The sequence below is a fragment of the Mauremys reevesii genome, unplaced genomic scaffold (assembly GCF_016161935.1).
Source record: "Mauremys reevesii isolate NIE-2019 unplaced genomic scaffold, ASM1616193v1 Contig13, whole genome shotgun sequence".
NCBI classification, from domain to species: Eukaryota; Metazoa; Chordata; order Testudines; family Geoemydidae; genus Mauremys; species Mauremys reevesii.
Genome location: NW_024100749.1, coordinates 484736 through 502835, shown reverse-complemented (window position 1 = coordinate 502835; position 18100 = coordinate 484736). Strand labels below are relative to the sequence as shown.

The following is an 18100-nucleotide window of genomic DNA, read 5'->3' as shown; positions in this document are numbered from 1 at the left end:
GCAGTAACAACCCAAGTAGAGATTTTCTTCTTCTCCATGTTCTTTAACTTCACATCACTGCAGAAGAAAGATTTTTTCTTACCGTCTGGCTCTAATGCATGGAGATGTCTTTCCAGCAGATGTGCTCTGGCTCAGTCATGTCATAGGTTTTCTGGAGGAAGCACTCGGTGACATTCTAGGGCCTGTGTTATACACATGTTCTAGGGCTGTGCCGTCCCTCCCCGCTGCTCCTTCTACCAGCTCTGCAGATGCCTCTTCCTCAACCCCCGGGGCGACCCCCTCACCTGCCACTACATCATCTCCGACCACCGCCTGCGCTACCATCTATAGCAGCAGGGGCCCCTTCCCCGCCTTGACCAGGGAGCATGGCGTCCGTTGCCTCCTGGTGCCCACCTCACCCGAAGTGGAGACCTACATGTGGGCATTGGCGAGGGTAGTGGGGCCCACTGCCATTGAGGTGGCCTCCAAAATGTACGGAAAGGTCAGCTTCTTCCTAGCATCAGAGGCCGCCGCTCAGGAGGTGGTGGAGAAGGGCCTGATGGTGGGGGCGTGTTCAGCCCCCTGGAGCCATTGGAAGACCTGGGTGTCCTGTTAGTCCTGACCTCTGTCCCTCCCTTCCTGCCCAATGCTGCCCTGCTGCCTGCCCTTTCTACCCTGGGGCGACCAATCTCTGTTATCAGCCCTCTTCCATTGGGCTGCAAAGACCCCACCCTCCGTCACGTCCTCTTGTTCTGCCGGCAGGTGCAACTTCAACTGCCGCCGGCTGCGTGTGATGGAGAGGCGCTCGAGGGGTTCTTCCTCGTCCCCTACCATGGAGCCCACTACCGGGTGCATTATTCCACAGGGGAGGCCTGGTGCTACCTCTGCCGGGAGATGGGACACGTCCGGAGGGACTGTCCCTTGGCCCAGCACGGAGGGTATAAAGAAACCATGTTCTGGGGGAGTCAGAAGGGTCTAATGATTATGGCACTGGACTAAGAATCAGGAGACCTGGGGTCTATTTCTGCCTTGCTGGGTAAGTCAGAAATTCTTAGTGCACAGACTGTAGATTAAAATAGGGTTGACTTCTTCAGGGACAAGAAACTGTCCAGAGCTGTGGCATTTGAGACCCTTTCAATTATCCTGTGCTGGTTCCATCAGGCAGTTTGTGTTTCCACTGCTTGGTCTGAGTCTCTCTTAGACCTCCAAGGAGACCTTTGAGTGCTCTGGGTAACGTTCTCTGGTTTCATTGGAAAGACAGCAGAGAACCCAGGGAGTTACAGAAGGTTCTGGTCACCCTGCTGTCTCTGTCATATGCTTTGCAGGAGTTCATACAGGATCTCATGCCAGGCAAATGTCCTGCTTGGATTGGACTTAACTTTACAAGCCCTACAATGAAGTGGACCTGAGCGGATGGCTCCTGGTTAAATCAAACACTTTGCATCTTTCCCCATGTTAAATACATCTGAAGTGGTTTTAAACATTGGCCAAGCTGATTGTTTATCATGATCTATATTTATTATTGCTGCACAAAAAGCCTCTAATCAGCTCTAACAAGTGCTCCTGTGAACTAATGGATGACAAAGTGCAGCAATGACTTCTATTGTATTTATGCAAGTTTTCAGTTGCAGAAGTTTGGCCTGTATTTATTTTTGTCTGAAAAATACCAAAAGTTAGATTCTGACTGTGTGGAAACATCAACTGTTATAGAAACCACATTATAACATTTACTTTGCTTACTATGTATGGGATTATAATTAAAATGTCATAGGAAAGATCCAAATGAGAACTCTAGCCTGTGTTCTTGCACACAGGTTGTTAACCCTGGGGATTGCTGAGAGCAGATTTAATTGGGCTCTATCCAGTACCACAGAAGCGATACCAGTATGTACTGACAGCTACAGATGATTTTTCAAAAGAGGTAGAATTTCCACTTAGAACACATGGGGGGGGGAGAAGAAGACATGTAACATTATATGCCCACATGGCTGTGGAGAGCAGATACTGGCAGATCTAGGTTCTGAATTGAATAATGAGGTAACAGTTTACATCTGGTGTGATTTCCACTCTATGGTCAATTACACAATCATGGCCGTGTGACAGGGGCTGTTAGCAGCTACAAACTCAGCCCTTCGGAAGCCGGCACCCTGGTCACTGAGAGCACCCAGGCTACCTGCAGGGCCGTCCCTAGACATTGTGGTGCCCTAAGCAGCTGCCCCCACCATGGGAGGGGGACTCCAGGCCTCCATGCAGGAGGTGGCCGCAGGCCTCTGGGGGGGGGGTGCCCAATGTCTGTGGGGCAGAAGCAAGCTTGGGGGGCAGAGAGGAAACCGCCCCCCCGGCATGAGCCAGTGGAGTGGAGCAGATTGGGGCTGGGTCGCTCCACTTCCCACTGCCTGGTGATTGCAGGACAGGCCCAATCCTGCACTCATGGGGTGGCAGGAAGTGGATTGACCTGGCCCCTGACCCCTCCTCTCTGCTCCCCTGACTCCCAGCCTTGGGACTTCGGGGGTTGGGGGGAACCACCCCCAAGCACTCACTGGCGGTGCAGCTGGGAGCTGGCGGAGCGGAGCAGGCTGGGGCTGGATCACTCCACTTCCTGCCGCCTGCTGAGTGCAGGACAGGTGTGACGTTATTGATATAATCTGGGACCATATAGAACATGGTTGCAACCAAGGTCCTGTAGTGGCACCAAATCTTATGTAAAGGGGGTCATGTAAGGTGTCTAAGACCAGGTTATGGGTTGCTGGTTATAATTATGGTGTCTATATGTCTGTATTATTTTGTAGTTGAAGTTATAAGTATTAGCTCTGTACTATCTGTATTTCAAATCTGTGCTGTGTTTCTGGTGGTGTTAGCTCTGCCTAGCCTGCTTAATGGCCCATTAAGGACCATCAGCTACACAATTGACCCATGGAGAGAAGGCAGATACACCTTGTAACTCAGCAAAGTATGCAGGGACTTGCCCAGGTGACTCCAGACTCCATTTTGCTGTAAAGCCTATAAAAGGCTGATGCCTCATCTCCATCTGGTCTTCAATCCTGCTTCTTATCTCTGGAGGAACTTTGCTACCAACGGAAGCTCTGCACAAAGGACTGATCCCCCAGCAGGGGATGTTCTCCAGAGACTTGATTTAAACCTGCAGTTTACTCCATCACTGTTACAAGCCTGAACTAAGAACTTTGTCATTACTGTATGTAATTGATTCCATTTAACCAATTCTAGCTCTCATCTCTACCTTTTTCCCTTTATGAATAAACCTTTAGATTTTAGATTCTAAAGGATTGGCAACAGCATGATTTGTGGGTAAGATCTGATGTGTATATTGACCTGGGCCTGGGGCTTGATTCTTTGGAATTGAGAGAACCAGTTTTCTTTTACTGGGGTGTTGGTTTTCATAACCATTCATCTCCATAACGAGTCGCACTGGTGGTGATACTGGGAGACTGGAGTGTCTAAGGAAATTGCGTGTGTGACTTGTGGTTAGCCAGTGGGGTGAAACCGAAGTCCTTTTTGTCTGGCTGGTTTGGTTTGCCTTAGAGGTGGAAAACCCCCAGCTGAGGGCTGTAACTGCCCTGTTTAAGCAATTGGTCCTGAATTGGCACACTCAGTTGGGTATCGCCAGAACCGCATTTTCACAACAGGCCTGACCGCTGCTGCAGTGCCCCGGATGTAGCTCAGGGGAAGGAGTGGAGCAGGGGTGGGAAGAGGCAGGGTGGGGGCAGGGGCTTTGGGGAAGAGGCGGGGTGAGGATAGAGTGGGGGTAGGGCAGCTTTCCTGGTTGGCTCAGCCGGCCGGGGGATCAGGCTGGCTTCTGCAGCAGCACGCAGCTGCATAGGTGTGACAAAATGGCGGATTTTCTTATATTTTCATGGTTTTCCAATGGTTTGCATGCAGAGGGAGTGGGACTCAGTGCCCCTGGGTGTTACTGGTTTAATGAGGTGAGGGGAGAGGGAGTTTGTTGTGGCAGAGGACCGGAGAGGGAACTTGGGACCCCAGACAATGGCCTGGAGGAGGGACACCCCACAGATTGGTGACCCGACCACGCAGCCGGTTCTGGGCAGTGGGAGGACAATGGGCTGCGAAGAGAGGACTCCATGACCTAACCAGCCGGTTCCAGCCAGAGGAGGGCGGAGAGGAGAGGAGGCCAGACGACCCTGTTTACCTGGAAAGGAGACAATGGACAGAGGCAGGGCCTGGGGCTGGTGATATCAGATGCCCGGCTGGGAAGCAGAGGGGCTCGGGGCTGGAGAGGGGGAGCAGGCAGAGTCCACCTGGATGCAGGGGAGACTGGGATGTGCTGTGCTGAGGGAGGCCAGGCCTGAGGGTCAGAGAGTTTCCTGTGCAGTGTTCAATGCTCAATAAACCCTCTGGTTTTATGTTGGCTGAGAGTCACTACAGTCTAGAGAACAGGGTTGCAGCCATATGGCAGGTTCGTATAATTTTTGGTGGGGCCCAAAATGGTGATTTCCCCCCCCCCCCCCACTCTCACCCTGTAAACTGATATAAAATGAAGCTACAATGCGTCAGCACCACAAGATTACAAGGGTCAATTAAAAGTGGAAAGTCAGAAGCAGCACTTGCCTGCTTCAATATACAGTATTAAATTTTGTTGCACCTGTTGTGACAAAGTGGGAATGTTCTTAATGTTTTCTCTGAATACTCTGTGGGTGCCTCAGTTTCCCCTGCAAAGTGCCAACTGACGGTGTTGGGGACAAAGAGATCAGGTGGCCTCCTTGTCCGGAAGAGACACAAAGGCCAGATGAGGGAGTGTCAGTTTGGAGCTGGCTGGGGAAATCAGGAGAGGCCCAGAACTTGGGTCTGGGCTCCCCAACCCCCAAGATGGACCTGACTGAGGGGTCCTGTTTTCTGTACCTACAAGCTCTGTTTTAGACTGTATCCCTGTCATCTAATAAACCTTCTGTTTTACTGTCTGGCTGAGAGTCACATCTGACTGCGGAGTTGGGGTGCAGGGACCTCTGGTTGCCCCAGGACCTGCCTGGGCACACTCGCTGCGGAAAGTGCATGGTGTGGAAGGGCATGCTGAATGCTCCGAGGTCAGACCCAGGAAGGTGTAAGCTTCTTGCCCTGGAGACAGTATGCTCAGAGAGGAGGCTCCCCCAGAGTCCTGACTGGCTTTGTATGGAGTTGTTCCAAAGCATCCCAGCATCCCCTTCCACACCATGCGCTTCCCGGAAGTCTGCACAGGCACTGACACTCCCTCCTCTGGCCTTTGTCTCTTTTCCAGGCATTAGGAGGCCACCTGATCTCTTTGTTCTCCAACACCTTCAGTTGGCACCTTGCAGGGGGGTGGCCCAGGCCATCAGTTGCCTGGAGACAGGGTGTCGGCCATTCTCTGTGCAGAGGGCATCACACTGGCCCTCTAGGGCTTTACAACAATCACACCCCCTTATCCCACCATGTAGAGCCTTAAGAAATGCATTGGGGAAACTGAGGCACACAGACAGTATTCAGAGAAAACACCTGTATACGACCAGTTACATACTTTGAAGGGTGTAAAATAATCAAATATTGTGCTAAATACAATGATACTCCAAACTGCCACCAAATTTAAGTTGCATGTTTTTCCCCTCAGGTGAGGGTTCTGGGGTGGGGCTGGGGATGAGGGATTCACAGTGCAGGAGCATGCTCGGTGCTGGGGGTGCAGGCTTTGGGATGAGGCAGGGCTGAGGATGAGGAACTTGGGGTGCAGACAGGCTGCCCCAGGGCTAGGGCCAGAGAGGACTCCCCATCACCACCACTGGCAGCAACAAGCTCCAGGGGAGGGACCCCTCCTCTGCCCCCCATGGCACACACACTCTGCACCACAGTCACTGCACATGCTCCTAGGGCCCCTCAGGTCCAGAAAGCTCACTCCCCTCCCCTATGATGGGTACTGGGGGGGGGGGTTGCCATCACAGGTGGCCTTCCATGCTGCCCCTCACCATAACTTCACTGTGGATGGGTGATGGGGCTGCCCCTTGCCCAGCATGGGGCAGAAGTGGGGTAGGCAGGGTGGTGGCTGGCTATGGGGCGGGGGAGCAGGGTTTCATAAAATTCATCCAAGCCCCAGCTGCTCAGGTCTAGGAAGCCTCCCTCTCCCATCCCTCCTGTGGCGGGTGGGTTGGTGGGTGCTGGGGGAGGGGGCATTGCCTTCACATGTGGCTTCCTGCCTCCCCTGTGCAGCCTGCTGAGCCTCACTGGGGGTAGGAGTCGGGGCTGGAGCTGGAGCTGGAGCTGGGGCTGGGGGGCAATCATAGGGTCAAACACTCAAACATAATAAAAAAAATCATAGGGTCAAACACTCACGGAAGCTCCAGCAGCTGCTAAGGTGAGCGATGTCCCTCTCCTGGCTGGAAGTCCCGTTCGCGTCTCCTCCAGGTAGGGGCAGGGGAGGGGAGAAGAGGCCCCCTCCACTCCCCTCCCCCTCTACAGCAGCAGTTAGTTAGCATTGTTCTTATGCTAATGTTGCAGCTGTAGCCTTAGGCTACGGCAGCAAAAGCAAGGGAGAGAGACACTCGCTGTGTGCTGTCTTTACATTCAGGCAGGGAAACTTCGGGGGGGAAAAACCTAGCTCCAAATATTGGTGGAGCAGAGCCCCTGATTATGAATATTCCTGGGGCTTTAGCTCCAAGAGCCCATATAAGTTGGCGCCCATGGTTGCAGCATAACCTTTGAGGGGTGAAGGCCCTGGGGGGTCCAGAGCGAGTGGACTCCCCAAGGGGGCCCACAGCAGAGACAGACGTGCTAAGGCTCAGAGAGGTGCAGCTCCAGGAGGTGGAGGGGCCAACCCTGAGAGAGAGTGGACCCCCGGGAAAAGGGCTGTCTCATTGGAAGGGGCACTCCCAATACACACGGACCGGACAGAGCCATGAGTGGGCACGATCTGTAAGTCCGTGACAGTTGGGCACCAGGAAATTTGGGGCAATTTGGTGCCCTACGCAGCTGAATAGTTTGCATATGGGTAAGGACGGCCCTGGCCACCGGGTGCAGTTAGAGTAGAAAGGACTGAGTAGTTTAGGTTTGGAAGGGCAGAGGGGATCACTTGCACCTGTACGGAGCCTGATGCGGTCACTAGCTCAGCGCTGAGAAGAAAGCAGCAGTATAAAAGGCTGAACCAGGGAGCTGGAAGGGGGCTCCTCGTAACTGCTGCGATGTTGTGATGCACCATAAAAAATCATAGACGCTTGGTGGAGGTGCCCTGGCAGACTGCATGCTGCTTAATTCACAAAGAGGTCTGCCAGCCAGGGGTTGCAGGAACTGATGGGGGATTGTAGAAGAGATTTCTATCTATTGGAAGAGAGCATTTGTGTTTTCTTAATTGATGTGAAAAAAAGAAAGGAATGGTCACATCTTGATTAACAATTATATGTAGCTAGAAAGTTAAAAGTCACATGAATTAATGCTGACAGAAGTTCAAAGACTATTATATAATCGTGTGAGTTAAGTTAAATATATTGCTTAATTAATTATATCATTTTTAACCTATTAATTTTCAAAGATATACTGCAGGAGGTGGGTGTATGTGCCCTGCCTTCCAGGGAGAACCAGTCAAGACAATAAAGGGGGTGAGGGGGAAACAGAGAGAGCAGCTGCACATGTGTGTAGTTGTGATGTTTATAACACATGTACATTGTAACTGAACAACCCAGTCTGAGAACTTAATACTTTATTTTAAGATAAATATTTTGCATTTCTTGTATTCCCCAGTTGAAATACAAATGACGTTATTTAGAGAAGTTAAAATTCAATATAGATTAGAGGGAAGAATCAAAAAATAAATGTAATGTAAATAATTCCATTTCTAAAAATGTTTACATGCTTGTTTTTGAAGTACTGTTTAAATGTAAATTAAAATATTCTTGTATTTACACCTTGTTACAATAATATTTTCTAAATAATCTTTTTTCTTTCAGATTTTACATTGAGATCTCACTGTAGAAAATTCTGACAGTAGTGAATGACCCCATCCATCCCCATCTGCTACCCCTGGGACAGGGGACGGGGAAGGTGGGGGCTGGGGGTTCCCAGGTGTCCGGTTTTCGACTGGAACCTCCAGTTGAAAAGGGAAACTGGCAGCATCCGGTCAGCACAGAAAGTCCAGTTGCTGCAGTAACTGGCCCCCCACTACTGGGGGCAGGAAGAGCAGCAGGGCTGGGAGGGGCCAGTCTGTGCCGCGGGGTCACTGTCAGGGACCGAGATTCCCTCCGGCCTGAGCTGGGACTGGGCAGATTATCAGGGGAGCCGCGTTTGTACCCCCAGCGTTGAGATAGGGATGGAAATAAGGGCGGAGCTTCCCGGAGAAGGTGTCAGTGAAAGTGAAGAGATGGGACCTGTCAGTCACATTGTAAAACGAGACCTCGCCCGCCTCATAGTCCAGGAAAATCCCCACCCGGCTGGGGCTGACGCTCACGGGGAGGGGAGTCGGGGGGGAGGTGCGGGCCTTGTATTCCCCATCCCTCAGCCACACGGCCCAGTGTCCATCCTCAGGTGTGAGTGTGACCTGCCCCTTCCTGCTCACAGATTCCCTACAAACCCCCAGAGTCCAGTTAGTCTTGTCTCCCACCTCCACCTCCCAGTAACGCCTCCCGCCCACGAACCCCTCAGCGCCCAGGACAGAGACACAAGGATCAAATCTCTCAGGGTTGTCGGGCAGATCCTGGCGTTTGTCTCCGTGTCTCACACGTTTCCGATCCTCAGACAGGACGAGTTTGGGATGAGCCGTGTCTGGATCCAGAGTCACGTCCACTGGGGAGAGAATCACAGAGTCAGGGCCGGGGACAGGGGCTGGTCACTGGGATCAAAAGGAAATTAACCTGCGTCCCCATTAATCCCCGGGGGGGGGGGAGAGGGTTGTTGCCTGAGGGGAGTCAGGGCCCCTCTGCCTGTGAGGAGACAATGCGGGGGAAGGGCAGGAGGAACGGGGGAGGGGTGAGAAGGTGGCGGGAGAGGTGGGGAGGGGAGGTGACAGACTGATGTTGGGAGAGGAAAGGGGAGGGGGAGGTGACAGTTGCAGAGGGGTGGAGGGAGGGACATAGAGGTGGGGCAGGCACAAGGGATATGGGGTGATAAGTGAAGGGAGGGTCACCAGACAGGGGTGTGAAGGGAAGGGCAGGTTCCAGGGGCTGCAGGGGAGAGGGGAGGGGAGGGTGGGCTCCATGGGAGAAGAAGGGGACAGACCCCAGGAGGCTGCAGGGGGCAAGGGAAGGGGCAGGCACCAGGGGGCAGAGGGGGGTGAGGGAATGGGGGGGGCTCCAATGGGGCAGGGGAAATCAAGGGGCGGGTAAGCTGCCAGGGGGTGAGATGATGAGGAGTGGGGGAGGTGGAACCATGGGGGGGAGCGAATGAACAGGCATTGGTGCCAAAGGGGCAGAATGGGGGGTTAGGGAGCCGGTGAGCAGAAGGGGGGGCAGAGAGAGGGGTGTGGAGAAGGGCAGGACCTAGGGGGGCAGAGGCATGTGCAGGGAGATGTGAGCACCAGGGGCCCAGGGGCTAGGAGAGGGTGAGGGGAGGGGTGCGGCAGTGCTGAGGTGAGGGGAAGGGCTGAGACCAGGGATTTCAAAGGGGGGTGAGGGCAGGGACTTGCACCAGGGAGGAAGATGGAGCCAGGGTGGAGCTGGGACTTGGGGCAGAGGAGGAGCTGGCACCAGGGGACTGGAGGGGTGGTGAGGGGTGCAGGTGTCATGGAGCCAGATGGGGATGGGAGAAGGAGGGGTGACAAATAAGGAGAAGGTGGCATGGGCGATGGTGGCAGAGGAGAGCAGGGTCAGTGGGGCAGAGGGTGGGGAGGGGCTGGGCACCAGGAAGGAAGGGGACAAGGGGAGGGTCAGGTGTTGGGGGGCAGGGTGAGGGAAGGGGCAGGCAGCAGAAGGGTGCGGGGGGAGGGAAAGGGCAGGTGCCAGGGGATTGAGGGGGTTGAGCAGAAGGGCAGGCACAGGGAGGGCAGAGGAGGGGCGGGAGAAGCACCAGGGGGCAGAGAGGGGTGAGAGGCTGGGCAGGTGGGCAGAGGGAGGTGTTAGCAGAGGGGATTGGGGAGAGGCAGTAGCCAGAGGTCAGAATGGGGCTAGAGGAGGGGTGGGCACAGGGGGATGAGGGAAGGGGCGGGTGCCAGGGGTCAGAGAAGGAGAGGAGCAGATGCCAGGAAGGCTGAGGGGAGTAAGAAGGGCAGGAGGCAGGATAGCAGAGGAGGATGACGGATGGGGTAAGGGCAGTGGCAGGCAGCAGATTGGGGTGAGGGGAGGGGTGGGAGACATGGCACAGAGGAGGGAGGGGTATAAATGCGTGCTAATTGGCTGTTGCTAATGAGGCCAGGACAGAGGGGAGGGGAGGGGAGGGGGCATTTCCCCACTTACTGCCCCCTCCATCTGGGAGAAGCTGCTCCGGGGACCAGTCCCAGTTCACACCTGCAAAGCACGTCTACACTAGGGGTTTGCACCGGTGCAGCTACATCAGTGCAAGGAAACCCCGGCAGACATGGCTGAGACACTGCTGTGCCAGGGGCCGTAACCCCTCCCCTCACTGGGGTCAGGGCGAGCTCTAACATTTTTGCCACCCCAAGCAAAAAAAAAAAAGAGCGCCGCCCCCTCCCCGAGCGCCGTGTCTCGCTGCCCAAGTCCCCGCCCCCAGCATCACCTGGCCAAACCAAAACCAACAAAAACAAACCCTGATCGCCGCCCCCTCCCAAGGTGCTGCCCCAAGCACATGCTTGGTAGGCTGGTGCCTGGAGCCAGCCCTCACTGGGGTTATGGATCAATAATTACAGGGTCACTGGAGCAGGGGAGCTGGACTCTGGGCTCCCAAGTGGGGCCCTGACTCACTGAACTGAAGAGTCATTCTCACCCCCACGCTCTGGCCCAGTGCCCATGGCAGTGTTTAGACACAGGGGGACGTCATGAGACACCTGGAGCCCAGCGGTTCAACCTCTCATGGCATCACACGGGGGGATTGAACCTGGGGCTCCCAGCTGAGGGCCCAGCCACTGGGCTAAAGGCTACATGGGAAGCGGTGGCACCTTTTTCTCTTAATTGAAACCAGTCAGCAAACCCGACATGGAGTCGCAAATAGTTTCTCTTGACCCAAAATATAATTTTGCAGCAAATAAACTATTTGTCCAAAACATTTCACCCAGCTCCACTGCAAACCTGTCTGAGCAACTTAGGAGCCCCAATCCAGTGACTTGCAATGAGAGACTGTCAACATCCCAGAAACGCAGTTACAGGCAGGCCAGGCTCAGGACATCAGCGATGAAACACTACAGAGCTGCTGTTTAATTTGCCCTTTGCAGACAAATGCCCCCTGGGCCCCTGATCTCACCCCCACAAATCAGGCTGAAAATGGAAACTTGGCTCCAGCCTGAACTATCTGCCCAGAGCCATTTGTCCCATGGACGATGCTAGCGGCACACACCCTCTGCGGCTGCACCTGGCATCTCCCAGAGCGGATAACAGTCACAGAGACCGTCTCTGAGCCCAGGAGCCCAGGCGTCTCCATCTAACGACTGTGCCAGCCACCCCCCCCCCTCGCTCCGATTAACAGCCCTGGGACAGACACGCTGGAAACTTTCACACCCAGACCCTGGAGACACTTTGGGTCCTTCTACACAGCCTGCAGCAGTGAGTCTTGGAACAGGGTGGACAGATTCAGGCTTGCGGGGCTCTCTCTTTGGAATTCAAAATAGCCGCATAGATTTTCAGGTTCTGGCTGGAGCTCAGGCTCTGAAGCCCAGGGTGGAGCTAGGTCTGCCCCTCACAGCGCAAGAGGGGACATTGTCTGTGTCCATATCCCCTTCACCCCCTTCCTGGGATGGGGAACAGCAGCCCCAGGGCCCCTCCCTTCACCCCCAGGGCAGGGGAGTAAGAGCCCTCGGCTTCCTGGGCAGTGGGGCCTCCCAGCACAGGTTCCTGAGTAAGTGTAAAACTGTCTCCACACAGAGAGCTCTGCGCACCCGGCAAATACACAGATGTGCCCGTGGATCAGGATCGGGGATGGTGCTCTCCCCAGGAGTGATGGAAGCTCCCTAAAAGTAGAGGGGTCACCGGTGCTGAAACCGTGGACCCACCCTCTCATGTCGGCCTTCTTCCCAAGCTCCTGCCCCCGCACCACCTCTTCTCCCTGAACCCCCACTCTCACACCGCTCCTTCTCCTCGACCCGAGCCCCCGCCCTCACTCCAACACCCTGATCCCCTGGTTGCTCCTCTCCGTCCCGTCCCCCCCATTTTACAGCCTGTAAAAAGTGGAAGGGAACAGCCCTCCCATTGGTAAAAGTGATTGGCCATGGCCCCCTGGCCCCCATCTTCCAGTGCCCCTTACTCACTCCCCAACCCCAGGAGGAGAGGAGCCTTGGGGAAGTGTCAGTGAGTTCAGTGCTGGGGGTACGAGTGGGGTTTACACCCCAGCTGCTGGAGCTCTGTGTATCGAGGATACGAAGACATTACAACGGCCATGTGAGCCCCCCCACTGTCCTGCCAACGTGGCTCAGCCCTGACACCTGCTGGAACCTCTCCCCGAGGAGGAGCCATCCCTGCGGCCTGTTCAGGCCTTGGCTTCCCTGAGGAGATGGTGGCCAGAGCGCCCCCCTCCCTCCCAGCTCTGTGTGGTAGGATACCCCAGAATTCATTGACCCCTGGGCTACTGGTGCTGCTATGTGTGTGCGCATGTCCCCTGGGCTTGCTAACCTCTGCTGGCGCTGCCCAGTCTCCCCCAGCATGCACCAGTGCACACAGAGGTCAGGCAGCAGGCTGGGTGTGAATGTAAAACACAGCTCAGCCACAGCTGAGAGACAGGAAAGCTGCTGTGTGGGCACAGTTTGTTTTACTTGTGTCCGTAAGTTTCACAGTCTGGTTAAAAAAACATCTGCCTCTGCACTGGGGCCAGGGCCTGCCTCAGCCCAAATCCATGGAGACACTGAACAGCTCTTAGCCCTTCAGAGTATTGTAGAAGGAAATTGCAGGTTAAAAAGCCTGTATGAGCATGAAAACCCTGCTGTGGGGAGGGGAGATCTGAGCAGTTTAATGCCTATTAAGGTTAGGTGAGATAATGTCTATCAGGCCCGACCCAGATACCGTATTGGGAAGGTGAAGTGGAGGGAAATTACTCAGCATTTTTCCAAAGCAAAGGAGCAGAGAGCTCTCAGGGGCTGGTGGGGTTTTGACAGATCTCATTTCAGCGGAGCTTACAGCACAGTTACCTGCATATTGTCGGGCTTTTTCCCAACCTGAAATCAAGCAAATAGAGAGAGATGAGAACTGCCCTGAACACAGACTTGCTGAATAGAAAACAATCTCTAACAAAGTTTATGATAAGAGAAAATATATTTCTGTATGATAACTATCTATTAGCAAAACCACAAATTTATTTACCCGCATTTAGTAGGGCTCTTCTCCACTCTGAAACCAAACACAGACAGAGATGAGACCTCCCCTGACCACAGACACTCTGAATACGATACAACTTTGTAGCAAGGTTTATATTAGGAATAAAAGGCAACTTACTGAGTTCACCCTGCAGTTTCTCTAAAAGCAAAGCAAAGAGAAACGAGTAAACATATGATAAAAGAAAAAGGAGGCTATTCAACAAGATCCCATACCACACAAACCAAACTGACTCTCAGTTCATAGTGAGAGCTCTGAATACCTGCCCCGGGGGGGGGTCATCTTCGGAACTTGTTAAGTTTGAGATTCCCCTTCCCTTACCCATTGCAATGAACAAAGGGACTCACCTTTCTCTGCATGATGCAAGTGAATAGCAGGAGAGATGTGTTACAAGGTAGAAGATTTATCTGAAAGTATTGCAAGCTCATAGGAGTCATTTTTCTACTGGTAGAAAGTAGAACACACACAGAGGCGCTCTGCCTAGCTATTCCCATTGCGAGCATTATACTGGGGACACAAGGCCTAGTGCAGTTAAAACACTGAGTAAATGGTGTCTCCTTTCCCTTCTGGCCGAGCGAAGGGAGGCCCCACACTGAACTCGGTGGCGTTTCTGTCCATCTGTACTGGGAGAACTTTTGAAAACCACGTCCCGTCAGCTCCAGCGTTTCAGGGCATGTTCTAGGCTTCAGTGGGCAGAAACCTCCTGAAACCTCCGGAGAACTGTAAAAGCCTGATTTCCACTAAAATCACCATTTGATCCCTCAAGATACAGGATGAGGCAGTGACCTCAGGGTTAGGGTTCAAGCTGTGGGTGAGGTTAGAGTTAGGGTCAGCAGGCCCCTCATTACACTCCAGTCATCCCCTCCCCAGCTGCACTTCTTGCCCCAGTGTCAGCCAGACACCCAGCTGGTCTCCTCACCCCCGGAGTCCAGCCAGGCCATTCTCATCCCTGCCCTGGTCTGAACGCTATTGATCTGGGTAACAGTCAGAAAAGCCTGATTTTAGTGGAAATTAATTTTTCCAGTTTTCTGCTTTTCACCAAGCTCGATAAGGTTATGGCCAGAGTGGGGAGAAGAGGGACCCAGTTGAAGGGGGATGGAGATGGGGAGGAGCCCAGCTGGGATTACTACTGGGCCTATGTAATCAACAAAATGTGCTACCCTCTTGTTAAAGATTTGCCACATAATTATGCTCCGTGACCTAAACTCTCAGGGTGAGATTTTGTGCTCAGAACCAGCAGCCCAGGAGCATGTGAGGGCTCAGGCAACTTTAAATCCTGCCCTGATCTTGGGTGCTCTGGATGCCAGATCAACCCCCGCAGCAATGCAGGGCTTGTCTGCATGGGAAAGTTACACAGGTACAAGGTAAAGTGGCCATTTAAACCGCTTTTGTTATACTGGTGTATAGCTCCATGGCAACACACACATTCCATAAGAAGAGCGAGTTTTTCTGGCTTAGTTTATGTAATATCAGAAACTGCTCCTGGCTGGCAGGGGAGCAGAGCAAACTCACAGAGGCAAGACATCAGGAGCTGTTTCCCTGCCTGGGCTGTGTAAGGGGAGGGCAGGAGAGCAAGTGACCTGGGTGCAGGGAACCTTGACATCGCTCCTCGATTGCAACCCCCCCCCCCCCCCAGCCCCTAGGGGTGTGCAGAGGGAGGGAATCCCCAGCTGTGATGATCTTTACATTGAGTTCCAGCCTCTCTTCGGCTTCATTCCAAATGTCTCCCCTGCCCGGCAATCTCTAGTTTACTGACATCTAGTTTGATGACGTCCTCGTCATCTGGACCCATGGGAAGGAGGCCCTTGAGGAATTCCACCAGGATTTCAACAATTTCCACCCCACCATCAACCTCAGCCACACAAAAGATCCACTTCCTGGACACTACAGTGCAAATAAGCGATGGTCACATAAACACCACCCTATACCAGAAACCTACTGACCACTATACTTACCTATATGCATCCAGCTTTCATCCAGACCACACCACACGATCCATTGTCTACAGCCAAGCTCTAAGATGCAACCACATTTGCTCCAATCCCTCAGACAGACACACACACCTACAGGATCTCTATCAAACATTCTTACAACTACAATACCCACCTGGTGAAATGAAGAAACAGGTTGACAGAGCCAGAAGAGTACCCAGAAGTCACCTACTACAGTACAGGCCCAACAAAGAAAGTAACAGAACACCACTAGCCGTCACCTATAGTCCCCAACTAAAACCTCTCCAGCGCATCATCAAGGATCTACAACCTATCCTGAAGCATGATCCCTCACTCTCGCAGAACTTGGGAGACAGACCAGTCCTCGCTTATAGACAGCCCCCCAACCTGAAGCAAATACTCACCAGCAACTACACACCACACAACAAAAACACTAACCCAGGAATCTATCCTTGCAACAAAGCCCATTGCCAACTCTGTCCACATATCTATTCAAGTGACACCATCATAGGACCTAATCACATCAGCCACGCCATCAGATGTTTGTTCAACTGCACATCTACCGCGGCCATGCTGTAACGTGGGCAGTGTAGACATACCCTTAGTGTAGATAAGGTAACTGTGAACCTTTCCATTTGCACAACCACTGCTCTGCCCATCCACAGCTCCTACTCACCTGCATGGGGAGATAGAGGTGGGGGGTTCATGCACAGACTGAAGGGCAGAATTGGGCCATAAGTTCCCCCTGCCCGGCTTTGCAGTCTGGTTTTCCTGTGAGCAGCCAAGTTACTTATGTCGGTGCTCCAAGCCCAGCAACCTGAGCCTCGCAAGGTGTTTCAAACTGAGCCAGGCTGATCCCCAGGGAACAGTTCAGAATCACATTCGATTGGGATTCCTGAGTGAGATCTGAATGGGTGAAACCACTTGACACTTCTTGGTTCAAACATGATCATAATTTATTCAGCTTCCTCTTCACCCTCAGCCCAGCTCCCATTGCCTGAAACTTCTCCGAACATAGAATCAAAGCCCCTTAATCCCTGTATCTTTACTTTTGGTTTTGTTTCTCTCTCTCTCACCAAATTCCCCCTTTTTGTTACTTCACCTTTCGCTCTCTGTTGCCTCCAGAAGCAGTAACTGGCCAGGCCAATGAGAACAGCCAGGAGAGACAGGATCACACCCAGAGCCACCATCCAGGGATTGACCCTCGGGAAAAACAGCTCTGCAAGAGAAAGTGCCATTGACTTGGGAGCAAACACATGCAGAATGAAGGCAGGACCCTGTAACAGTGGTGATGCTGTGACTAGTTAAAAGAGCCTCACAGGGAAATACACAGTGAGATGTGGCTCCTCTGTGCTTTATTATCAAGCCAATAAAAGTTCAAGCTTTAGCCTGGTTACTGAACATGGTTAATTAATGGGAGGGGGGTGTTGAGAGTAGGGAGGAGGTAGGGGGCAGCTCCATTATGCTACACCATCCCCCACTGGCGTAAGTTCAGGCATTCCCTAGGCTGCTCTAAGTGATCCCAAAGCTGCAACCAGTGCAGATTGGCCCTCAGAATCAGAGAGTTGTGAGGAGCCTCCTGACACCCCTGTGCTCACTGGGGTTCAGCCACATGAAAGCATCTGGCCCAAAATATGTTAATGCAGGATTTTAATAAAAACAAACTCGAGCCTGGAGTTTCAGAATAAAAATTCCTCCAGTGTCCTCTTTCCTGGGCCTTGGAGCAATGGCTGACTAGAGGGTCCTTGTTAAGTGATTAGTGCAGTGTACTGAAAACTGTAGGGGGCATGCATCTGGGTCCTCTGAGCAGGGTGGGCTTGGTTCTATCTCACTGCCTTAGGGAGCAGCCTGCTTTGTCTCTCTCTGTATTTGGCTGTTGCATGTTAGAGTTCTGGATTCTTAGAAATAAAGCAGTGTGACATTGCAGCCTTTCAGGAAGAGTATTTAATTCTCCGTGTGTGCTGTGAACATAACAATCAGGTAATACTGGGCATAGCATAGATTAACCAGCAGTGCAGCACTATGAGACCTCAGATGAACAGTGCTTTACAAATACAACATTCTTACTATTATAGTGATTAAATATTCATTCAACAGTAACCAAGTTATTTGGTAGATAATAGATAAAATCACAACCTTTTTTTTCTAAAAAATAAGTTTGCTGGTATTTTCAGATGTAATCTAAATAGCAACGCTCAGACCATATTCAGGGCTCTCTTGCGCTAGTCAGGAAAACTGACTTTATTACCCAGATTTTCATAAATTCTCAGCACCCACAACTCTCACTGAGAACAAAGGAGAATTCCCTCCCCCACCCCCACTGAGAACTGTGATAATCACAGCGCGTACACAAAGTTAGTTACAAACATAAATACTCCTGCTGGAAGACTGCAGTGTATCGTGACTTTATTTCTTAGAATCCAGAATCTGAATACACAAGAACCCCAGAACAAAGAGGGAGGCGCCTCCCTAAGGCCACGGGCACAACTCACCCACCTTGCCTTACAGTGTCTCATCTATAGGCAGTTAGTGTGCAGCAGGCTGGGGTGTAAATCCACCATGCACCAGCCTACCGCACACTGTCTGTGTGCACCCTTCTGCACTGCACTAAAAGTTCCCTGGTGCACTTTGATCTGTTCCCATTTCAAAGTGGGGTAGATCAAAGCACAGAATGGAATTGTTAGTGCATGTAGCAGGGTCCACACAGTTAGTGCGTGCCAGGCTAGTGTGAGGCATATTTACATCCCAGCTTGCCACGAACTAACTGTTCCTGTAGACAAGCCCTGATTCTGCTCCCAC

At 52.6% G+C, this 18100-nt stretch overlaps 1 protein-coding gene across 1 annotated transcript in view; it reads right to left on the bottom strand.

Annotated features, from left to right (window-relative positions):
- Positions 1 to 7478: 7478 nt before the first annotated feature.
- Positions 7479 to 18100, bottom strand: part of LOC120392947 (butyrophilin subfamily 1 member A1-like) — a 31333-nt gene continuing 20711 nt past the window's right edge. The window contains exons 5-9 of the mRNA XM_039517601.1: positions 16404 to 16520; positions 13470 to 13490; positions 13338 to 13364; positions 13166 to 13192; positions 7479 to 8727 (exon numbers count right to left, since the gene is read on the bottom strand). Of these exons, the coding sequence (XP_039373535.1) occupies positions 8168 to 8727; positions 13166 to 13192; positions 13338 to 13364; positions 13470 to 13490; positions 16404 to 16520 (752 nt within the window). The 3' untranslated portion in view covers positions 7479 to 8167. The remainder of the gene's footprint in view (positions 8728 to 13165; positions 13193 to 13337; positions 13365 to 13469; positions 13491 to 16403; positions 16521 to 18100) is intronic.